At 39.7% G+C, this 25,723-nt stretch overlaps 2 protein-coding genes across 3 annotated transcripts in view; both read right to left on the reverse strand.

Moving 5' to 3' along the window:
* LOC103385114 (uncharacterized) overlaps nucleotides 1-25,723 on the reverse strand; it is a 59,958-nt gene that overhangs the window by 1,687 nt on the left and 32,548 nt on the right. The window contains exons 2-4 of one of the 2 annotated variants that reach the window (XM_025059299.1): nucleotides 21,372-21,427; nucleotides 20,576-20,676; nucleotides 19,174-19,449 (exon numbers count right to left, since the gene is read on the reverse strand). In XM_025059299.1, the coding sequence (XP_024915067.1) occupies nucleotides 19,326-19,449; nucleotides 20,576-20,676; nucleotides 21,372-21,427 (281 nt within the window). In that variant the 3' untranslated portion in view covers nucleotides 19,174-19,325. Of the gene's footprint in view, nucleotides 1-19,173; nucleotides 19,450-20,575; nucleotides 20,677-21,371; nucleotides 21,428-25,723 lie in introns of those variants that run through there. The other variant, XM_025059300.1, reaches the window with a different exon arrangement.
* On the reverse strand, nucleotides 1,630-7,116 carry hoxc13a (homeobox C13a). Its single transcript, XM_008318897.3, has 2 exons — nucleotides 4,131-7,116; nucleotides 1,630-2,116 (listed from the first exon to the last, which is right to left on the reverse strand). The coding sequence occupies exons 1-2, from the start codon at nucleotides 4,792-4,794 to the stop codon at nucleotides 1,860-1,862; spliced, it is 921 nt and encodes a 306-aa protein (XP_008317119.1). The 5' UTR covers nucleotides 4,795-7,116; the 3' UTR covers nucleotides 1,630-1,859.

The following is a 25,723-nucleotide window of genomic DNA, read 5'->3' on the forward strand; positions in this document are numbered from 1 at the left end:
TATTATTAATGTCTAACAGAAAACAGAGTCAGTCGGATATGGAAACGCGTCGCGAGAGAAATATATATAAATATATGCAGTATATATTTGCCTGTAATCGTCCCACTTTTCTCTGTAGCTGCACTGTTTACATCATCCGACCAGAACTATTTTTTTTACCTGTCGGACGATATATATTGATCAGTGTGGTGAGGCCAAAAGTGATTTTTGTGAAAACTGATCAACGCGTCTGTGTGTTTTGCCACCGTCTTTGTGATTCAGTGATTCTGACAAATAAACTTCTGCCAAGTGACAGGTGATACGTCTCTGGCATTAGGGTTGATTAAAAATGCAGTGCATTTGGTTTGAGTAGAAGAAGAAGAGTGGACGGCACCGACACACACACATACACCGACACACACACATACACCGACACACACACATACACCGACACACACACATACACCGACACACACACATACACCGACACACACACATACACCGACACACACACATACACCGACACACACACATACACCGACACACACACATACACCGACACACACACACCCTATACCCAAATCAGTTGCTCTCACTCCTACATAGAGACAGAGATAAGGCCAAACATCATGATTCATGCTCGCGAGTGTCACTGAATGCGCCTCGCTGCTCAATGAACACGCGTAATGACCGCGTCATCCCCCTGTTGCCATTAAAAACTCCCGGATCCTCAATTGATCTTAATCAACATAAAATGTCGCTGCTGATGCTCCAGACTGGAGGCGGCCCGGGGCGCATGGAGCTGTCCTGCCCTTTAATACCCAGCAGTGTAATTGGAACCGAACGGAAATGCGGAGAGGTCTGATTGACTGGGATATGTGAGCATTTTCATAATAATCATTTATTTATGAAACACGGTACCAGTACGCAATTCAACAGCACAATACAGTTCACATACTGCACGTATAAGTAAAAATGACAAGCTTCGTACACGGCGTGCGTTCAATGCTCCAATGCTACACTATCAAAGACAGAACGGAACCCAAACCATTGTGCATTTCTGTGTAATATTCACTGACTTTTAATGGTTTACAATCATTCCAGTTGCATGACAGAATCCTTCACTGGTAAAGGACAAAAAACAAACAAACAAAAGAAAATATAATGATGCTATTTCCTGATTACAGTTCTGCCATACTAGATAATATGAATTAAATAATAGAGGCATTGCACTATACAGATTAACAACGTAGCAGCCTTGTTTAATCCCAGGCTTAAAAGAATAGACTCCACACAGAGGAATTAGAACTTATGATACAGAGGGATTTTTTTAATGGACAGAATTCAATCTCACTCTCTCTCTTTGTCAAACTTTCGGTCAAGTGTTCATCGTATCATTGCGCCGCCATATTTCTTGTCCATGGTTGAGGCGAATAATATTCTTTAAAATGACACCGAGCGAGCCGTCGTGTTTGTTTTTCATCTGCTAGTTGCAAGTCTTATAAACATCAGTTCTTAAGTGATTTGGTTTGCAAAATAAAAAGAGGAAGAAAGAAAAAAAACACGCAATACTTGTCTTTGAAATACAGATATTTTAAATATTATATATTTATATATGTACATTCATATAAAACAAATGTGAAGGGTGTTTTCAATATTTTCACAGTTTTTCTTTTAGAGCATCATCTCTAACTTGAAAACAGAGGGCGGCGGTGACGTGGTCGATGAAAAGATGGAAGTTAAATTACAAAAGGAAAAGATTTAAAAAAAAACATCAAGCCAAAAATGTTCTTCGGCCACGACTTTGGATGTAGGAGGTAAGAATATGGCGTATGATGTTCTAGGAGACATGGGCTGCAGTTGGAAGGTCGCTGATCTCATCAAGTGGTGTGCATGTGACTGCTCTTGGATTTACTGACGAATTTCTTCTCCTTCACCCGCCGGTTCTGGAACCAGATGGTGACTTGACGCTCTGAGAGGTTGGTGGCGGCGGAGATGCGCCTTCTCTTGTCTTTGGTGATGAACTTGCTGGCTGCATACTCCTTCTCCAGCTCCTTCAGCTGGATCTTCGTGTAAGGGACCCGTTTTTTGCGTCCACGGCGGTAGCTGCTGACCTCGGGCTGCAGAGGAACTACATCTGCAGGAGGATGAAGCAAATACAACCGACATGTCATTGACTGGACGGATTCATACACACATACACACACACAGCAAGTTACACAAAATCAGTGGTACAGCAGCCTGTGTATGTGTGTGTGTGTGTGTGTGTGAGAAATGCTGCTACAGTCAGGATTTCAGGTGAACTGCACCTGACGAATTATTAAAAACATAGCATAAAGTAAACACGTTCCAAAGACGCGCCTAAATTATCAGCGTCAGTTTTCGCACAAATACGGTTCATTTTCAATGGTCACTGTTTGTAAAAACTCGCTTGTTGCCTTTACCGCAAATCGCGACAATATTACTTAAAAAATCTGGGATATTTTTAATTTAAATGAGATTATAACGTTCTAATATGTAAACGTGTCTGAAGGACGAAAAAATATATTTCTCCTCTCAACAATAATTATGACAATTATAATAACCTGTCAGTAACTAAGCACTGGTTTTTAATTTTAAATAATCATAAGTGACAGAAAAAACACAGATTTCTCAGTCTGGTACAAGATTTGCTGCTTTTAAGGACATTTTTTCCACTGTGTTTTCTCTCTCTCTCTCTCTCTCTCTCTAACTTTGGAAAAAACTTCTTCTATTTTTTTTTTTTTTTTTTTTGGACACTGGCCTTCTCAGCCTATTTGCTCAGGTAAGCAAAGTGGTGGGACTGCAGCCTTCTGCCAAGGCTGGAGCTGGAGGGAAACATGACAGGACAAGTAAAGCAATACCTAAACAAATGGTGGTGAGCTCTGAGCAATGGAGCTTTTCACCCCTGTGTAATTTTACAGTCTGGGCTTGGGAGAATTTTCTGCAAACCTCGTGATGGTCTCTCTATTCTCAGGTAATTGAATATTCCAACATCACACTCCACATACTCTCCATAGTGATGATTCTGACACCCACGCTGCTGCTAACAGACTATAGGACGTAAAGGCCTTCACTGTTTGTGCAGTTTGGGTTTTGTACACAGGGCATATTACTGATGACAGCTGGGTTTGGGACTGGGGGAGGCGGACGATGCGCGCTAATGTTTTTGCGCATGTGTGTGCGCGCCTTGACAGCGTGCCCGTGCTTGCGTGGCCTGCATGTGTATTTTCAATATAACGGGTGGGCGGGTGTTGTGTTGGGGGAGTTCAGTCGAGGTCTGAACATTGGTATCTCAAAAAAAAAAAAAAAAATCCTTACAGATTGCACAAAGGTTACAGACCTCTGTGGTCAGTGGTGCTAAACACGCTGTCAACCGCCGTGGCCATAATCAGGTAACACACACACGTGACAGGGAGTACAGTGCAGCATGATCCTGGATTAAGGATCACTGCACTGATATGTGAACAGGATTTGAGTAACACGATGCCGAGGTATCTCAGTAATGTAGATGATGGACACAAGTACACGGTGGACACGACCGAGGCCCCGCTGTAAACACGCTGAGCAACAGTATTCTCATGGAGAGGGCAAAGGTTTGCACATGGGACCCGTTCCATTTTGCGTGACTGAGACTCATATGAGTACAGAGGAGAGAGAGAGAAAGAGGGGGAGAGAGAGGGAGGGAAAAAACTGCAGATAACTTCCGACAGCTTATAGGCTCCTCTCCTGAACTTATATTAACCATTAAGAGGCCGTGCAGCTGAAACGACTCCCAAACTCTCTGACTTAAAATGAATGTTTTTTTTTCACGCACACTTTCATGCACACGCTGAATATCAGTTTAATGTTTAACAGCAGGGTGTGACGCTGTCACTGAAGGACGTTTTAATGTAAAACGCAGCAGGGAAACTTATTCAGCACATTTGACGTCTCCTCGAACTCTTTGCTAAGTTGACTTTTGGCACCAAAGTGAAAAATAATCACATTTAATAACCTGCTTATAACAACCAAACTAGATAAGAGTTAAGTTTTCTAAATCCTGCATTGATTGAAGCTGTGATGAGGCTTTAAAAATATATATAAATATACAAAACAAATTTGGGAAAAAAAAAAAAAAAAAAGGTTCTTACCTGGAAAAGGTGACTTCCACAGATGACTGGACTGTGTTTGCTCTTTGGAGCAGTACACCTGCCCATCCCAGCCATTGGAGAGAGCCCAGTGCTGGTAGCCCTCCATGGGGATCAGGGCGTCGTGCCGCGGTTCGGGGTGGCCACTGATACTAGGCACCACCGACACGTCGAGATATCCGGGGACAGCCTGATAGGAGCTGGCGAAACTCGGGTAGAAGGCGAACTCTTTAGCCCTGGTCGACAGTTCCTCCGTGGGCAGCGCTGTGCTGGGCTCGGCGTATTTGTCTGCAGGGTGGTATGAGCATGGCTTCTGCTGCAAGTTCACGTTGTGCGAATGAGAGAGTCGACAGCCGTAATACGGGTTTCCAAAGGGGTAACCGTAGCTCAAAGATGCGCTGGATGACGTTTGCGGAGCGGGACACTGACGGCCGGCGTCTGGAGAAGATATATCCGAGTAGACGGAGCCCTGGTGGGACGCTATGGTGCCAGAATGTCGTCCTAACGCGGGGTGCGACATTAGGTCCCTGCAGTGGGTCGCAGGGCAATTGCTGCTCAGTCCCTCCATTGTTTGGTTTGTATTCTGGTTGTTGTCATTCGGGCTTTTTTCATAAACGTACATCAAGGTGTTCGTCCAACGTGGATGCAGAACCAGCGAAGTCGTCATATCAGGGGTTGCCGATGCTTTTTAAAAGTCGACTACTCCAAGACGGACACCTCATTTCCAACTACATTTTACACCAGGCGCATGCGCACGGCGGACCCCTCGCGCGTCCACTTCATTAAGAATCCGGCACGTGATTCGCTAACGAGTCCTATGAGATTGGGTTTGGGAGCTCGAAGCTGAGCAGCCCTTTAAAGAGCCACTGCATCACATGTCAGCTTTTTTTCTGCAGAAGAACGGCTCATTTCATTGGCTCAAAGATGGCAGAGCCGCAGCCTTAAAGGGATACTTTCAGGACTGGGACAAACCAAAACAGCCTGTGAAATTTGGCCGACTCCGACTCTGAGAGAAAATGCTCGCACATTAAACATGTCACAGTCCACGGAAAATAAAGTCCACACAGCAAACAAACTGCCAAACTAACACTGGGTAAATATTCTCTGACATTGTTGAAGAGAGTTGGAGAGTTTTTGGACCGGCTGTGACCGGAGTTTTACTGCTTCAGGGGAGCAATGTGACTCATCAGCAATACTGTTTGATTAATAAAAGTTATAACAAACGAACTGTGATTTAATCTTCCATCCCAGGGCTGCGGTCAATTTTAGTGAACACCATGAAACAACACACAAACTAGAACACACTCTTGTCAAAGCAAACACGCATCCGTGAGGTTTTCCCAGAGTCCAAGAGCACTTTTTAAGAGGAAGGCATTTCCTTTAAATCGTATATAACTTGTACAGGGTCATATTAACCTCCTGAGGTAACATCACATGTGACCAAACCTGGCAGTGGCACTTCACGTTTCAGCAGAATATAAAAATATTGAGGAGGGTGAAGTTCCCCTGCCCTGGGTTAAAATAGTCAGGGACACAATTTGCGCATTATAGCTGCAAAAAATATTTGACAGAAAATTTTAAATTTAAGATTTAATTTCCTGCACACAGTCAGGTTTAAGAAAAATATATATTGATATTTCTTGTATTCGTTTACGTGTGTGCGTGCGTTGAAAGAAGAGAGTTTTGCATTATGTCAGTTAAACGTTGTCATTTTTAAATGTCTTCGACGAGGAGCCGTAAAGACAACTACAGGTAAGACACTGTCATATTTTACAAATGCATGTTATATTTTAACGTGTTTATTTATATATAATGGGTGACAAAATCCGCACACGGTGTTGACGTGATGACCAGCGGGATTATAATCCCAGCTCGGTCCAAAAAGGGGGTTTAAACGATAAACGGCGGTTTAAAGGAGCATTAACGACCTTATATGGAGCTGAAGTTTCACTGAGAGCTCGTCACTGGCCACCGTACAAGTGCACAGTGATGGCTGTGAGTTTAAAATCACAAACAGAACGATCTGAGCTCCTGAATTCAAATACACTGCAGGCGTTTATTTAAAAAAAAAAAACAACGATTGGAACAAATGCGAAAACTTTCCCCTCGCTAACGTGTGTTCCCCTGACTCAGCTCTCTTCTTCCTTCAGATTTCAAAAAAAGAAAAAAGGGAAAAAAAATCTCAAAAGCTGCATAGTTTTCAGAGTATTGTAGTCACAGAGCCAGTGGCGCAAATCCCCTTCTTCTATGTTCTGGTGAGAAATAAGGAGTTTTTTTTGTTTGTTTTGGGTTATTATTTAAAACTTTTATGTGTATTTAATTCGCAGCACTGCACAGGAAGCTGCTCCACTAAATGGCCACAAAACAGGCTTTTTGTGATGCCTGTCCCGTGAGTCACCCATAAAGCAGGATACAAGCTGCCCCACGGACGGTGCCTAGTTTATCAACATTTCTTGCACTGCTGACAGTACTGCAGGCCGCCGTGGTGCACTGGTGCACTGAGGAGGAAGTGCAGAGCCCAGTCCTTCCCCCGGACAGAGGCCATGGCTCTTTTGTCTCAAGTAAATTACAACTACGAAAGGCTCATCCAAACGGCAGCTGCACGGAAGTCCAAGGTCAAGGTAAAAAAAAAAAACGCAGACAAACAGGGTCGTAATCAGAGTCTAGACAGACAAGAATGAACTTCACACTAGAGTATACATGTAAACTGGCTGTTGCTTTGGTCCTAAATGTTAGCTGTGTGCGAAGATCTGCACACAGGCCTTTTAGCCTCTGTTGATTTCAAGCATCAGGAATTTAACAGTTCTTTTGCGCCTTCTTTTGCAAGTCTTTCCAAACGAACGTGTTTTCTAGGAACCTTCAGATCCTGTGAAATCTTGTCATTTTTTGAAAAATAAATGAATGAAATTAAACTGCACTGCCTTACTATACTTTAATCTATTTATTTATTTATTGTTTACATTTCACGTCATTACTAAAAGTCCGCTAAAGGCTGGGCTCCACTGAAAGCCTCGTTAGAAAGTTTCATTAAAGTTTCAGAAACTACAGTTGAGATTGTTGAATTAAAAAAAAACACTATTTGATGAAGATGCAACTCATAAAGAGTATTTCTGTTCGAACGAATACACACTAAATAGTTTTCTGACATTGACAAAATTCAAAATAAGAAATTAAAATATTTAGAAAATCAAGAAACCAAAGTGACGTTTTTCTCCACACGAACAACTTATACATTTTTATTACAGTGACAGCAAATGCATCATTATCCTCCACCGCCTTCACATAAAATATTTAGGAGCGTTTCAAAATGCACAATGCACTGAGACATCCGCAAATATGGCTGAGTACCACGCCCTAAAAAAAAACTGCACTGAGACATCCGCAAATATGGCTGGGTACCACGCCCTAAAAAAACCCAACCAACTGATAATTACAGAATAAAACCAAACACAAAAAAATAAATAAATCCTTCTCCAGACACAGTGTTGTGGTTTTTAGCTCTTATTTTAAGGTGGATTATTAAAGGAGGAACTTTAAATGTTTACACAAATCCACTGTTGACGTTTCCGCAGCTGTCATCGAACCTAAACGCATCCTGTCTTTGTGATGATCTCAAATACAGAAATGAACTGTCAACTCTCTACCTACGACCAGTCATTTCAATCAAATTGTACGGTTTTTTTGCTCACAGCCTGAACTTGACATCAATGCGGCCAAGAATCACAAGTTTACTACAAGTGCGTTTAAAAAAAACCAAACATGAGGCTGATGCAACAGAAACTAATCGACAAACAAGTCCAAAGAGACCACAGTGATGGAAATGATCTGACGAAATGTGGTTCAAAAACTAGATTAAAAGTGTTTCCTCACGCTGTGACAATCCACACAGATTCAAACTGAAGATGTCGGAATATTTATTATTTAAATTAGCGAGATTTCTTTGAGTCAGGAGAAGCTTCTAAAACACCAGATCCACTACTTTTTGAACATTTCTCCCCCAAAATATTAGTCATTATATTTTTTTTCTATTGTTTTAAGCGTGGGCGTGGAACAATCTGCCATCCTTATCTGTGCGTGTAAATGTGTGTGTGTGCGTGGGTGGGTGGGTCTTATCTGTGCGTGTAAATGTGTGTGTGGGTGGGTGGGTACATCAATGTGTGTGTGTGTGTGTGTGTGTGTGTCATATACATCTTTCCATCTGCAATGGCACTTATTCCAGGCACTGTTAATAGAAACAGGTCTCAGTGTCCTGACAGGGAACCATGATGTGCTGCTGTAAATACCCTGACAACCAGACATGTCCGTCCAGACAGGCCCCGGATGGGGGAGGGCAGGGGGGGGGGGGGGACCCCCCCCCGCCAAACCGCAGCCTTTCCCTGAGGCTTTCACCACTCTCTCCACCACTGACAGTCAATCTTCTGACAACAGAATATGCAGACAGTATGCATGTCGGTGTGTGTCGTATCTCGGCAGTTTTTAACCTGCTCTCACAGCAATGATGACCTTCCAACTCCGAATCATATATCATCACACTCTAATAAACGGTGACGCGGCGCAGAGAAGACGAATGGAAACAAATATCACCTCTGTCACTTTTCTTTGCCCTGATTTAAGGACAAGACAGCGGTCACAGGACAGTGACAGAAATGACTTGGTGACGGAAGAAGAAAAGTCAATAATATTTACGTAAATCGTCCCAGTTTAGCTTCAAGTCTGATTATGACACATAAACATCACAAAAGCCACAAGTATTTATCAAATCACATCTCACCGGTTTCGGAGCAGCGGTAGGTGTAGAGGACCTGAGCTGAGAGAACACTGACTGTTCAGTGATAACGTGACGTGGTCAGGGCGCAGGTACACTGTCTGTCAGTCCACGCGCGTTCAAATCACAATAGTTTTCTGTTTTACAGCCACTTTGCTTTTGCGCCAAAGCAAAATAATAAAAACAACAACTGCTAACTTGACTGAAGCTAGAAACTGTCTATGAACAACTCAGTCTGAGAGTCAGAGCCAAGTTAATATATAAATATACGAGTCCAAAGAGCGAAACGAATGCAGGTTAATATATATATATGTTTATATATATATATACATATATATATATATATATATATGTTTATATGTTTATATATTATATATATATATTTCTAGATATAATACATGTATATATGTGCGTGCGTATGTATGTACTGTATATATATGCGTGTGTTGTTGCGTATATTCGTTTAAGTCTGAACCACGTGATTTTTCCAAACCTGATACATGTGGATGGGTCAGTTCGTAAATATGATCTTTAATCGTCATCATCCGCGCGATTTCTTCCTTTCTTTTTTTAGTTGAATCGAGTCATTTGTTTAGGTAAACATTATATATGCGCACACATATGTATTTTTATTTATATTGTATACGGAATATATATATATTGTATACACTTGCATGCATTTGCATGTATATTTGTATGTATTTATGTTCGCGTGATCAATATCGACTAACACAAGCTTCGAATATATCCAATTGCATATACTAAGTGCATTTACCATATATAGACATATATATATTGACGCGCATATATCTAAATATATATACTTATGTATACACAAGGGTGCATGCTCGTCTGTGTATGTATATATTTACATATATATACATATAGAGATATATATAGGTATATACATACATATGTAAACATGTGTTTTATATATGTATAAATATATCGTGTATAGTCTTTCTTAGAGTTTACTATCTTAGTGTATAGGCTTTAAAAACTTTAGCTAAGCTTTAAAAAGCTAAGATAAAAACGTGTGCTTAGCTTTAAGCTAATATATATTTATATGCTTTATTCAGTTGTGTGTTTTTTTAAATAGTTTCAGGATTATATTTGTTTGTTTTGTTATTATCAGTCTATTTACTAGTACTTCTCTTGGATATAGAGTGTCTCTGCGACTGTGCTCTTGTGTGTGTGTGTGTGTGTGTGTGAAGAGCAGAACAGTCCACTATCATGATGGAAACAGTCCTACAGATGTTAGAAAAACAAACAGTCTCTGCTCCAGGGCTTTTTCTTTTCCTGTCTGCCTTTAAATTAGAATAAAAACTCTTGGTCACAGCAAAGGTCAGCGCCACTGGACATGTGTGCCAACAGCAAGGCCACTGGCAGCAGCAGCAGCCGGCGCAGCAGGCAACAACACCAGGAACACAACCACAGAACAACAGAACAACCACCACCACCAGCACCAGCAGCAGCAGCAACAGCAGCAGCAACAGCAGTGAATTAGACAACTCTAATGTGTGCTGACTTCATCATGAGCGCAGCCTGATGAACCACAGACAATCTGCAGCACAGACCCGAACACAGCGGAGTTCGTTTGCGTAAAAACATACGTTAAACATCTGAACGTCGCATCCTAAGTCTTACGATTCCGAAACGCGGGACAAACGCATGCACGTCTGTGTAATCTACACACAAACACACATTACATGACATCTGTGAGTCTCAAAAAACCAAAACCCACTCAGATCCACGACACTGCGGATTCTGCTAAAACAACGACAACAAAAACAGTGCAGTGGATGGAGGACAGAAAAGATGTCCCTGCAGCTCAGCATGTTAAATATTCATGCGGAGGTTTGCTCCATACATTTTTTTTTTCATCCACCACTGATCACATGGTTGTGTGTGTGTGAGTCTCGCTGCAGCAGCCACAGCAGAGCAGAGTCAGGGCCTGATGTGCCTCAGACTTGACTCACTCAGAGCAGGTACAGACTGGAGAGAAAGGATGGGTGTGGGTTTCTAACTGCACTACATAAAATAAATAAATAATAAAAAGGCCAGGCCAGGCAGGCAGAGCCACACCCTGCAGTGCAAAGGTTGGCAAATCACCGCTACACGGAAAGATATTTACAAAACACAGGCTTTCAAGTTTGTTGCCAGTATCAATGTGTTACTGCTCTGGTGACTGAAGGGGGAGTTTTGGCCAAAAATCTGAGCATCACGTCAAAAAAAGCGAAGCGGTATGTTTTTGTTTTGTTTTTTGTGTGTGTGTTTTGTTTTTTGAGGTATTGAAATTTTGACATTTCTAACATCACCAAGTCAGAACCAAAGTATTTTGTTGTTTTCCACTACGGCTGGAAAATACACCGTGAATGTGCGTGTGTTACGCACGGCGACTACTCACCTATTTATTCTTCTTCAAACTATAGTTTCTGGAATTATTGTTATAGTACAACGAAGTATTTTTTGCAGTATACGTAAAGTACGGCGTTGAAAAGTTTATTCTTGTTTTTCTTATTTAAATGTTCTCTCTCCTGGCGTCAACCTCCGTGCGGTTTGTGGCTGTAACACATGAATTTATTCAGTGGGGAAGTAGATCAAGTTTGATCTGATGTAATCTAGTCTGATCTAGATCTAGATCTAGATCTAGATCAGATCTAGATCTAGATCTAGATCTGATCTAGTCTGATATATGACACGGACGTGTAAACTAGAAAACCCGTGTTAATATTTTGGGCCACGTTTCTCTCAGCCTCATCTGAATATTATATTAGAAAATTACTTCAACAGGAGTCCGCAACATCGCAACATGTATCAAATGTTGCTGATGCTGCTGCAGAGACAGAGGGGACAGAGCAGACTAAATAAATCCACAGTTGGACGCGTCGCGTCGGAAGTCCAAGTTCAAGTTAAGAGAGGCGGTCGCTCCAACCGTCCAGACAGCAAAACAAAAGACACACACGTTCATCATTAATCATCTCACTTCTTCTGCCTCACGTCACTCGTCCACCACCGTCTGCAGCAGAGTTTGCAGCAGAGTCTGCAGCATGTGTGCAGGTGTAGCCTGACCATGGATATGCCACATATATTCCACATATATTTAATGACACAGCAGATCAATTAATTTCTCTGGAGAACATCTCGGAGTTCTTTCACCTCACTGAATAGTATCGGGGAACCTTGACTAAAATTGTGTAGTAAATTATATCTTTATAATTTAAAATATAAAGTAACATCTGCCGCTTGGTCCAAATCCAAGATCAAACGAACTCCCCAGAAGCAGAGACGTCAACCACAGTTACCAACAAGAATTATAATTTAACCAAAATATTGTCGGTAAATAAAGGACGGTTGGCCATCTGGCAGAGACACGACTTACTTTCTGGGATTGGTTTTGCCAGTTCATGTTTAAAAAACACCAAAAACACACAAAAAAGTGCAACCTCATCTATAACGTAGAAAAAGTTGCTTCGTTCAGTGTGTTTGTTCGCACAGATCGAGGGTTCAATGGCTGACGAACACAGCTCTATCAGGAAAGTTGGAGGAAAAACAGCCGCGCGCTTTGGCGCCACATTCTTTTGTCATTTTGGATTTGGAAATGTTTATAGAGCCAGCATGCCACGAAATATTGACGCAGTCCAAAGATAAGGCACGTGACTCTTCAAACAGGACGTCAAGTGGAGAAAAAAACTTTATCTTTATAATAGAAAAAAAATATGAAGTAAAAAATAACATAAATGGAACTAAGACTGTTTTTTACTACTAAAATACTGCAGATCTATATTTCTCTGTTCCCTCTAAGGTTCATATCATTAATATTCAGTTTCGTTCGACTGATTATTATGTAGAAGAATATTTAGAAAAACTGAACTGTACGTTTTATATTTTATTTTATTTTAAACTCAGAGCACTCATTAGCCGAACACTCGCATGTTGCATGACTTCACAAATACAGATTCTATGGAGGTTGTTTTTTCTTTGGTTTTTTGTTTTTTTGTACATAACGCTCGACGTTAAGTCCTTTATAAATATCTTTATTTACACGACTCAACATTTGCTTTAAGGGCAACATTTTCAGGAAATATTTTTTTTAGGGATAACTCTGAGTTCACGCTCTGTACATTCACCAACAGCAGCAGCAGCAGCAGCAGCAGCAGCAGCAGCAGCCGCAACAACAACAGCAGCAGCAACAGCAACAGCAACAACAGCAGCAGCAGCAGCAGCAGCAGCAGCCGCAACCACAACAGCCGCAGCAGGAGTTCCTCCGGAAACTAAACTGAGTCTGGGCTGTTGGTGCTGGTGACGGAGCAGCATCTGCACCTGCTTTTTGTTGGTTAATGTCGTTGTGATGGAGGGTCTGAAATGTGAAGCACACACCGAACAAGGTAAACAAAAACAAAAACCGAGGGAAGGTTTTTGTTGCATTTTTTAAAACTAAGTTCACACAGAACCGAAGCTGCAGGAGTGAGTCGTTCACCTGACACACACACACACACACACACACACACCCAGCACTGTCCGCCCTGTGTGTGTGTGTGTGTGTGTGTGTGTGCAGTCAGGGTCGTGTGTAACTGTTGGGACTGTCGCTCTTTAACCCAATTCACAAATCAAATAAAAATACTGCTGGGTGATACTAAAAAGTTACTACAGATGCGATTAAGCTGTAAAATAAAAGCTACTTTTTAAAAATAACGCCAGTTATAAGTTGTGGGATTTTTTTTTAACAGAGGGACGATTAAAAATACTGTTAGTTTTCCGCAGCCATTAAAAAGATGCGACAACTTCTCCTGCTGATTCAATTATTTCACGAACTGAAAACATCTCGAGATGACGGATATAATGGAATGGAAAACCGTCGTATTGTTGTTTGTATTTTTAGTCAAACATAATAACGTAATAACACAGCGGGAAAACGCGGTTATATAGATCATATGTTTATATTATATATTTCCTTAAAGTCCCACTTGGTGCTACAGGCCTAAAAAAGTACGTGCAAAGATGAAAACTTTTTTTATTTTTATTTCTTTTAGCTCAGTTGAAATAATTACATCTAGAAAGTTGTATTTTCATTTAAATACTGAGACTTGTGATAAAACTAAACTTTACCACCGAGAGGTGACGCAGTTATTTTAAATGTTGATCCGAGTGCATTCTACACGGATGAGTCTGAGAGATAATAACACGGATCCTGCAGATTCAGGAATGTTGCTGCGGGATTTGATCTGGGCCCAAATGTGTCTTTACCTGCGTTTAAACAACGTACACTTGCGCAACAGATATTCTGTCCAAATGCAGCTGCGTATAATAAGAGAAGGACGCACAGATCATCACGACATGTTGGCAACGTGTACACAGACGTGACACCGCGGAGTAAAAAAAAAAAAACAAAACAAAAAAACCCCACAGGTCTGTTCAAAAGTCCCATGTCACGATCACAGATGATGACGTCATTATTGTTTGAGAGTTGAAATAAATAAACTTATAAATAATAATTATATATTTTTAAATATATATATTTTAAAATCCCACTGACGTCAGAGTAACATCCACAGCTAACATCTGTATTCATCATATGTCTTAATAACAGCAGAGACGTCAGCACTTCTGATCAGTTCTAGTCACTGCTAACTCTTTTACAGCTCCGTAATTTGGCTGTTTTAATATTTGACAGATGACAAACACATTAAAATGTCTGGAAAACCCAAAGCCTCAAAATTTCTTTTGCATAAAAAAAAAATGTTGATTGATGGAGAGCCAGCATCACTGCATCCATATGTCTCACTTAAAAGCAGGAATAAGAGAGAAGGGAAGGCGAAGTCAGGATAAGAGTCTGGGTTGAATTACGGAGCCAGATTGGAGAATCAAAGTGTGGTGATGGTGGACAGTCGGAGGATGGAGGGGGTTCGATGCCTGCCGGAGGGGGCACCGTGGGCTTTAATCACAGATGAGGGATTGACTGATGGAGCAGTGAGGCAAACATGATGCACAAACCCACGGTCACGGTTAGTGCGGATTGACTGGAGCCGACGGTGTGGGCCACATGATGAAGATGAGCAGGAGCAAGTTCAAGTTCAAAGTCGGTCAGTCAGTGTTGATCAGACAGAGCTGCAGGATGAGGGCGGCCCTCAGCCTGGTCCATAAACCAACACAATCGTAACCGCTGTGTTGGAAACCCGAAAAATAACCAAACAAAAAAATGAAGCTAAACAAACATCCGAGTGACGAGAGAGAAACAGAGAAGGAGCTGCTGATCATCACGTCAACACGTTTCATCTGCTCCACTCACACTCATACAGTACATGCTGCTGCTGCTGCTGCTGCTGCTGCTGCTGCTTATTCCCTTCTCAGTTCTTGGAGTGACTTTAATCTGAAAACTGAAGCAGCTGTCTCTTCTCTGTGATTATTCTTTTCGGATTACTGTTAATTCCTAATCTCTGCGTCATGAAAATGCGCATCCACGTCCATCCAACAATAATTTGTCTCCCAACAATATTTATTCTTTTATTAGAATTTGTATTTCACATTGACTTAAACGAAATAATATCGAATATGTTTAATTATGATTTATGAGTGAAAAGTCCTAAATGAAATGGTAAATTCCCGGTTATGGACATAATTCTAAAATAAACTCTGTTTATATTCTGTATCTGTGTCTATTCTGCGGGATTCCGTCGGTAAATAATCGCACTAACTAAGTTAAATCCATCCAAATGCAACTAAAGTTCGATTTATTTTAACACCCAGTCGAATATTATATGGTTCTTGACAACTTCACCGTCACATTTTATTTTAATTCTCAGCGGGATTTTAACACAGAATCAAACAAAAGATCAAACGTCGGCCCCTAAATGACGCAAATATCAAAACGACAAAAACGACAAGGTGATTCTGATCGCAGTTATTCATTTTTTTCAGCCGCAAACTTAACGATCAAAGTTGATCAATCGAAGTATTCCGGGGACAAATATTTAAATAGAGTCGGATGTAAATCCCTTCACAAACACAACATAAATATATACAACATTAACAGTTGTCCGGACTAAAATACACACAGTAAATACATATGTTGATTCCTGGGTCAATATAAAGGTATAACAAAATATAATATAATAAAAGTGAGGAAACCGCGAGAAATTCATTAACACTGATCACTGCCATTGACACAGTTTTACCTGCGAAAAAGTCCAAACTTTTTACTGATTTACAAAAACAATCCGTGCGGACGGATTTAATAATCGAAAAATATCCGAAGGCCGAGTTTCCTGTGACATTTGAGCCTTAAACCATCCCACAAAGACACAGTATATTAAAAATAATCATTTGGACTTGAACATAAATCACCAGAGTTGTGACAGGTTTTAATCAACCTTCAGCTTTTCTCATGCAATTTAGGCGAGAAGCACAGAGAAAAGTGAGGGAGCATTTGACTTTGACCACAGCTTCAAAACCTGTTCCAATGGTCTGTAGCTGCACTTTCACTGATCGGGTTTTTGAAAATGAGGACTTGAGCAACTTAGGTGGTTAAGGTTCAGAGGTTAGCTCAGAAAATGTTGAAAGTCAACGCCAAAACACGCCAAGAAACTATAAACATAAATAAAGGGTCAAATTTAAATCTCAAAGTAAAGTCAGAAACTGCTCAAGATGGGCAAATTCCTTACAAAAAAAGACAAGATAAGAGCAGCTAAAAAGTAGTCAATAAGCAAATACAAATTAGCAAATAGCTCAACCAAAAACTTAGGCTAAAAAAGTCTATGTAAACAAAAATGTGATAAAATATCAATAAAGCAAAGTGTGCTGTAAAAATTGCTAAAAGTTATCCAGAACAAGATCAATATATGTTTCAATAATGTAGCAAATAAACAGGCAGAATGGAGCCAAAAAGAAAAAAAAAAAAACTACATGCCTAATATTGAACTATTTTGCTAAAAATATGTAAAAACCAAAACAAAACAAAAAAAACAAAAGGATAGCTCAGGGGTTTTATTCAATAACATATTTGTAAATCACAGATAAAAAAAAAATAGTTCAAATCAAACCATGATTCAGCTGAAAACAAATTTTAAAAAATGAAGATCAAATTGTCCCAAAAAATGAAAACCCATTTCAAAGTCAAAGGAAACAAGTCAGGTGACTTTATAAAGTGCCATGATTGGTCCTCCAGCCAGACCTTGAACACAACTAAAATGTGTAAAAACAAACCTGGGTCATCATTTATTTTTCTCCAAAAACTGAATATTTATGGCATTTATGACACCTCTCCTTCCTCTTTGACTTTGATTCCGTGGTGTTTGAATCCTGAAAATAACCCAGTGTGGACATGTTTGTTTGCGTCCCTGCCTGGGGGTCACACTCGGCACAAAAAGACCTTTTAGTTGGCTCTAATTGGGCCAAGAATCTGGGGAAGTCCACAGCGAGGGCTAGAACGCTCTGTGCCACTGTGCAACAAGCTGCTCACTGTGGAGCTGCAGCCATCCAAATGAGCATGTCCAAGAACGACGGGAACGGCGGGGGGGGGGGGGGGGGGGGGGCAGAGTGGCTCTGCAAAAAATAAATAAAAACACAGTCAGGTGGTCGGTCCGTAACTGAGGCCCAGTTTTGACAGTGAACATCTCTGGTTTGATTCCACTTCATATACAAGTCGAGTCAAAACTCTGCATTGTTTCCACCAACAACTACAACTGTCCCAGTCCAGTACAAGACACAAACACACTGTAATTAGATTATAAGCTGTATTTATCAATGCAACTTTGTATTCACAAAAAACAAATCATCCCTGTTGGAAGTGTCAAAAAAATAAAATTGTGGTTGAACTCCCAATAACTTGCAGTTTATCAATGAACATAAAAAAAGGAGAATAATAAAAATGTAAGTCAACATTTCCAGATCCAAACCTGGCCTTGTCAGCCAGAGGGCATGGGATGTGAAAAGTCGCCAAATGGGGAAATTCTGAATACAAATATCCCCAAGCTGAAAATAACCGACACCTCACACCAAATTTGCATCAGCGCTGTGTGAAAGCTGTGCCTCAAAAATGAAGTAGGTTCCCTTTATCACTACAGCAATTCAAAAATAAAATCTTCACCATCACAAACAGCTAAGAGGATGGGTTTGAATGGAAACAAGAAGAACTAAGAGGAGTTAGCTGATAGACACTGTGTTAGCATCTGATTTTCAGAGTCGTACGAACATTTGCAGGAAAGTGGGCTGTGAACATATTAGTCATCACTGAGGTTGTTTCTGGTTAAAAGTGAAAATTTTGCAGTTGTTCTTGTGGGGATTATGGTTGAATGCATGACTGATGTCAGGTTTCTGCTGTCACAACATGACGGAAACTGAATGAGTTATTAGGTGTTAGTGTGTCTGTGCTGTTGAGGTCACATGTTTACTGTTCATAAAAACAGTAGCGAACAGAGATGAATGGCTGACAAGAAAATGGTGGTGACACATTCGAGTTAACGCACTGATGCTCTGTTGCTAAGCTGGATTAGCATCTAATACATATGGGAGATAAAACAAATTCAAATGAACATTGTCAAGGTTACACAACGTCACAACAGCTGTGATAACTGGAACAATAGTTTCTGTTAAACGTGTCTTTGGTCGTATGCTGAACATGTGACTGTAACAAAACGTAGACTTTGTAACATTCAAAATATTTGTATCGCTGTTTGTAACATATTTTGTATTTTTGTTACTTTGTGACGCCTGTGATGTTTTTGTAACACGTTTTGTAACATTAGGTTACACGTTCAGACCGAGGGAAGCAGAATTTGAGCATGAAGGTCATTGTGTAAAATGTTTTGTAACAGGAGTTTATCACAGCCCTGTAACACAGTCTTTGTTACAGCGTTACAACGTAGGTTATCATAAACATCAGTAACTGTTTCCGTTACATGTACCCGCTCTGTAACATTTGTATATTTTTAAATGTAGGTAACGTGTTTGTATTATTTTTAAAAAATTAAATATTTATCCTTTTAAGACAACTCCAGTGTCGCACGAGTGTAATTTGAATAAACACACTGACGTTATTCATGATGACGTATTAAAATGTTGTTAAATATTTATATTCATTTTGGTGCTGTTTTGGTAATATAATTAAGAGGTAAAAAAGTTTCATAACATAAAATGTTTATCTGTCTTATAAATGTTAATAACTCTATAACATTCTATATGATCTTTGGGGATGTAACCCATATTTTTGAACATTATTTTATATTTATTATTTTATAATTTTTGAACATTATTTTATATTTATTAAAAATGGAGTTCCATCTTTGAGGTTTGCCTCTCTGTACATTAGCCCTAGCATACATGCGTGTCATGATCAGGATATAATTTAAAAGGGTGATGGTTCCCCTCTAAATCATCTTCCTCGGCTCAGAGAAGAAATTCCACAACGCATCCATCCAACCGACAGACAGTTGGCCTCAAAATGTAATGTTTATTTGCATTTTTATTGCTGAAAGTTTACAAATGTAACCAAACCTAGGAATCAAGCGCTCGAAGGAATCTCTGTGGTCGCTGCAGCTAAAAATAAAGTCTCTCTGGAGCCTAAACAGAGAATAATTATTATCATTTATGACAGTTGTGGTGGAAAACAAACGTCTTACTGCAGTGTTTGATGAATGTCTCCCTCTTGTGATGTGTTACACTAACATTAGATACGGCAGCAACATCTCCAGAGCACAAGTGATCATTACCAACGACATGAGATCAGCGTGGATTCCCACAGCCATCTTTTTTTACACGCCACGCTCTCTGCACACAAACATAAGCTGCACACGCAGAGCAGCCGGGGCAGAGCGATGCATCTGCAGATTGGGTGGACACTTTTTGTTTGTGTTCATTTATGCAGGGCCAGTCAAGCGAGTGAGGAAAATGTAGTTTTTGCAGCTTGCTCCGATTCTCGTGTGGGTGTAATAACCACAAGAGAAAACTTTTTTTTTTCCCAGAAGTGAATATTTAACGTTTTTTTTTTTTCCCAGAAGTGAATATCTAACATTTGGACTTTTGAGGCATTAGGTAGAAATTCTTCTACAATGACACAAACGGGACGAATCATTCAAAACTGAAAATTCTAGAAGCAAACAGTAGGTTTAAAGTCAGTACAAGTCCTTGCACGCAACGAGCTCTTGATGAAATCCTCCATTTTGTGAGAATAGAAAAACTAGTACTGCATCTCTGCAAAATCTGACTCGGGGCCAAACATGACCCTGGGGCAGATTTTGTTTTATTGAACTTGACCTTGTTTGGAAAAGTTGTTTCTTTCTGTGCAGTGACTTGATATTTTCTTCTTGTACTATTTGACTATTTGAATTCTAAGAAAAGCTGAAATCTGTCCAAAGCTGGACATCCTTTTAGTCAGGTGAAGTAAATCAAACTCAAATAATAAGTGTATAACATGCACCTAATGTTAGAGACAGTATATTGACCCTCTTTTTTTTGGATTAAATAAAAATAAAAAAATCAGTATTTAGGAGAAATTGTTAGTCATATCACATCTTTAAAAAGTTTGTACCTCTGACGAAATTGTGCAACTTTTCGTTTGGCCACGTTTGGCTGAGTCAGCCTCCCCGTCTATAGGTTCAAAGTGACTAAAGCAGATTTCACATCCATTTTATGACTCGGAGGTAAATAAATCTCAACCGGTTTTCCCCCCCGCCCCCAGTCACCTTACCTCCTCTGCTGCCTGTGCTTCCTCTCCGTGATGGTGCAGGAGTTTAAACAGCCTAAACAGAGAGTCTGCCTCCTTTGTTGTCGGTGTCCTGGGCCGTGAGGCTGACGGAGAAGGAGTAGAAGAGTTATACTAAGTCAACTTCAAAAGACGTCCAGTAAAGAGAGACAAACCGAAATATATTTTCTTGTAAATTAGGGACTCGTGGCTTTGTGTTTTTTTATAAGTAAATTAGGGACTCATGGCTTTGTGTTAGTAAATTTTATAATTTTTTTTTATTTTTAATAAAAGGTACAAGTCAGTAGTCTAGCAATCAGGCCAACAGACCAATGCTTTGTCTTTCTTGGTCCCAATTCTCGTGGTAAAATTCATAATAAGCAGAGAGTGTCAGAACTGCAGTATATTGTTGGTATTTCTTTTGTCTTAGTACTGAGTTTAACCACAGGGCCAACTTGTAGGTCAAGATCCAGCGTTTGAGAAACAACAGGTTATATTTAGGCAAATGAAACGAGGAAAACCCAACAGATCTCAGTGGCTTCGTTAAAGCTTGACGTCAGCCTCTGATTAAATGTGATTAGAGACGCTTCGGAGTCTGGATCCTTAATGAAGCACTTTTTTTAATGAGAGGAAAGACTATTTTCAGAACATTCTGGTCAACAGAAGCTCTTTGTTGATGTGAACGAACTCGAAGTCTGCCACATTTTCAGGGAATTTCATTAAATCTGAACATGTTTAATTAAGTAATACACGCGGGTTTTACGGCCAAACACAGAGAGTAATCCCACAGAAATGACCTTACCTCGTTAGGCGCTGATCGCAGGTGGAAGAGGGAGAGCCGAGGCCAAACAACAGGAGCTGGAAAAAAAATAAAAACTGTTTATAATGTTGTTTTCTGTCCAATACATCTGTTTCAACAAGTGACTGCAAGAGTTAAAACAAAACTTCGAAAAAGACTGAGATCTGAGATATTGGTATTATACGATGATAGTAATTATAAACTACAAATACTTCAAACTCACTCCAGTGTTAACATGTGGTGACAACACCAGGGTATTTTAACCGCATAAGAAATGTAATAGGAGGTCGACGGGGAAAGTGTTCACCCATAGAATTTTAATTGATGAAAGTATATGTTTCCAACAGGCAAATAAACAGGTAAAGCTGCATATATACACATATACACATATGTACACATAATACATATAAATAGATACATCATATATATGCATATATGTACTGTATATATATATATTTTTTATATATATATATACATACATACACCTATACATATATATACACATATAACATCAATACTAAAAATAATATGTATGCATTTATACGTAGATATTTATATATGTACATATGTATTTTGCCATTCTAATATTGTTATATGGTTATGTATATGGTTAATGGCTGCAACATGACTATGACAGGAGTACTAATGAGTCAACAGAAATACATGAGCAGGCAGCTAGCGTCACTGATTTGCTCTCTCCTTTTTGCCCTTGGCAGCGTCGTCACTTCCTCCCAACACGTGCGTTTCTGTAGCTGCTCCGCTACAGTTAACCTAATGAACAGGAAAGTCATTGTTTTCTAAGCCTTCCTTGGCACCAGGCAGTCAGAGCCGTAGCCCACCAGGCTATTGATCAGGAACACTTTTACTGGCAGCGACCTGCAGTTTATGGAAACGCTGTCCTAGCAACTGTCTGCCTTTTCCCTTTCAGCAACACAGTCCAGTCACCACTTTGTCCAAACTGGAACGAGTCGACCGCCGTTACATGGAGCAGAATGGCAGTTCACACAAACCGTCACGAGAGCGGAGCCTGCTGACGTGTCTTTCCCTCCCTCACCAGAGCAGGGTTAAAATTCAGAGAGAATATGCTACAGATTCAAAGAAGATAAACCCTGATGACATGAAGTCATTTCCTGACGTTTTATCTTGCACCACCTGCAGGTCAAATATTTTATGAGTCCAGTAAAAGTCTACAGGTTTGCAGAAGATTAAAATAGGTCATTCCTGGATATTTCCTCTGGTGATTTGAGGAATGAATAAAATGTCACTCCTATTAAATTAACCACCAAGATGTTTGATGCAGAAAAACATTCACCGTGGCCCTCAGGAAATATGGTAATGACGTTCCTTTTTCACCATTTAGTGCAATAAAGTTATAATCCAACTCCGATTATTGTTACAATCTGAAGGTTTTAGTGCTAATCAACAAATGTTTGCCAAAACTGAGCCAAAGTGCCAAATTGTATCTCTGCTAAACATCAGCATAGTATCACGATCACCATTAGCCTCTAGTCACTGTTTCGTTTTAAGCACCACTGCAGAGCTTTATTCATGTTCATCTGGTAAAAATAATGAATGCAATTCTGTTGGTTGGGTTGACGGCAGTTTGTAGAAGAGTCAAAAAACATGTACGGTTCAAAGAAAAATTGCTTTAAATGCAACAGAAATAGAAATGAACAGTTTTCCTTTAGAGTTTTCTTCATGAAACAGTCGACAATGGATCAAATTACAACTCAAAACAAAAATGTCTGTAACTAAAACGCAGGCCCTCCTACCTCCTCCTCTTTAATTCAAACCCCATTAGTCCCATTAGTGAGAAACGCAGGCCCTCCTACCTCCTCCTCTTCTTTAATTCAAACCCCATTAGTGCCTTTTTAGTCCTTATTAAATCAATGAAGTCATGGATGTAATTATCTCACCCTATGACAGTGGGAGAGCGAGGTAACATGATCTCTCTCTCTCTCTCTGCCTTGTGTCTCCCACAAGAATGAGGTCTACCATCTTATTAACATTTGCAGAAGCTGTGTGGAAAATCTTTGGTCTGAGCTTCTGTTGCACAATCACTGCAGGGTGAGACGCATTAAACATAACGCCTGTGTTTTAAAATGACCACCAGACACTTTGTGCAGCTTTTGTTAATTTTTTTTTGAGGTTTAAAGATTGTTGACTAAAAGCTAGCTCAGACACGGTAACAAAGTGAGCGGTAAAACCTGCCCTGATATAATTAAACCATAACCAGCAGACAGAGGTTAGACAAGATATACTGTATATACACTGGCTACACAAAGAACTAAATAAATAGATTATAACAAACATGCCGAAAGATAAATAGAACTTATTTGTTAGTAAATAAATAGATTATAACAAACATGCCAAAGAACTTATTTGTTATTGACTTTATAGAAAGCAGAAATATTGCGTGAACGTCATATAGAGTAGAATTAATAGTAATTCAACAAAAACAGTGACATAAATCAAAAAACTCCATTCAATTTTAATCTAAGTAGGAAAAAGGAAATCCATGGATAGTAGTAGCAACACTATCTTAACTAAGAGATGGTTAGACAAATACAAAATATACAAAAATATGTCGAGTACTTGGAGGTAATTAAAAAAAAACATCTATTGCTAATATAACCATGGTAAGCAAAATACTGTGTTGATCTGCTGGTGTTTGGCATAAATAAGAGTTATCGTTATTAGCTGTAAATAAAAAAGAGTCCATCAACTAATACCAACAATAATTAGCGTCTCCGACTCCACTTCAAGGAAACGTGACTGCGTTTCATTCTGAGCTGTGTGCTAAAGTTTAAAGCAGAGTCTAATTGGCTTAGTTGGCAAGAAAAGTTTCAAAAACTTTTTTTTGCCCCGCTTTGTTTTCAACATCTGCCCAATAACAACAAATAAACAATAATATCAAAGACAAATCCTTTACACTGCCATCCAGGAACCAGTAAAGAGGCTTTACAGGCACATTTACATTACCTCCAATTGGATGCAGCCTACGTTTCACTCTTACTCATTTATTACCTTGTAATGAAACAATGTACAATTTTTTATAAGATTTGGCTGCACATCTGCCCGGAGTTAGCATTCATTTTCAATTAAAGTTCATGTGGAAATATGGAAAATCTAGTGTGTGAGCAGGTCTTTGTCTTTGTCTATGAAGAAAATCTATGAAGAAACAAACTGAACACTCTGGCTAACCTTTAGTGTCACAGCTACGCTCTGCTCTACGTTACAACTGTATCACTTGACAAATTTTGAAAATGTGACCTTGAAAAGGTTACACACAGGTTCCAAAAATTTGTTTGGCGCAAGTGTATATTTGTCCCAAACAGTTAATACTCATAGTGGACATTGTCCACTAAGACAAAGTATATATTTAACAAGGGCATTTAAAAAACCCTTTCATCTTAAAGGTAATTTTATATATTAAAAAGGCCTTAGCTTTGAGTTCCCACTAATGTCCGACCTCGACCGCAACCAATATATTTATGTTCACTCAAATCTTTAGTACTTAGATTGAAGTCTCCTTGTCTTTTACTTCTACTACGACCCCTTGAATGCTGTCATTTTTCAAATGATGCACAGAATGTGACAGTCATTAAAGAAAAGTTTTGTGTTGCACGTTTATAAATGTTGAGTTCAACCGTAACTCAGAGATCCATCCACAGGATGCACCAACAGGAGTAACTCGCCGTGTTTGACACTAAACCTTTAATGAGAGCTCAGTTGTCATGATGGTTAAAATTTGAAACTAACAAGGATTTTTAGCTTGACTTCCTGTAAAACGGCAGGCGTTTTATCCAAACAGGGACAACTCCTATAAGCTGTTACAACCGTTTTGGGCACCGAAAAATAGATAATATTTAAAACAAGACCTTTGTGTAGCTTTAAGATACTGCTGTACTGCTGTCCATAACGTTTTATCCGTGACGCGTGACAGTGTGGCTTTGGCAGTGGAATTAAACCTGTCAGACCACGACTAACAATGTGGACATCAAAGTGTCCTCACGCTCCACAGTAAAAACCCATTTTCTCCACTGTGTTGTCTCAAGTGATCACAGCAAACAGCCTTTTGTATCGAATCCTACAGCAACAAGGCGCTAGCCCTGCCGTTGAAGTAATACTTTGTAATGGTATTAGGGGGGCTATAAATGTGCCAGGGTCCTTTAAACAGGCAATCAGAGGGTGAGCCACGGTCTGTTGTTTTTGGGAGCATCAATCACTGAGTAATGTACACGAAGTTTAAAGCAGTTAGTCGTTCTAACGTCAGGTGATAAATATTCTTTGTTTGGTATTAGTCAACAGTGTGTGGTGTCGGACAAATCTGATGAGTTGATGAAAATGTGTGT

Source organism: Cynoglossus semilaevis, chromosome 10 (assembly GCF_000523025.1).
Source record: "Cynoglossus semilaevis isolate Cse_v1.0 chromosome 10, Cse_v1.0, whole genome shotgun sequence".
Classification (NCBI taxonomy): Eukaryota; Metazoa; Chordata; class Actinopteri; order Pleuronectiformes; family Cynoglossidae; genus Cynoglossus; species Cynoglossus semilaevis.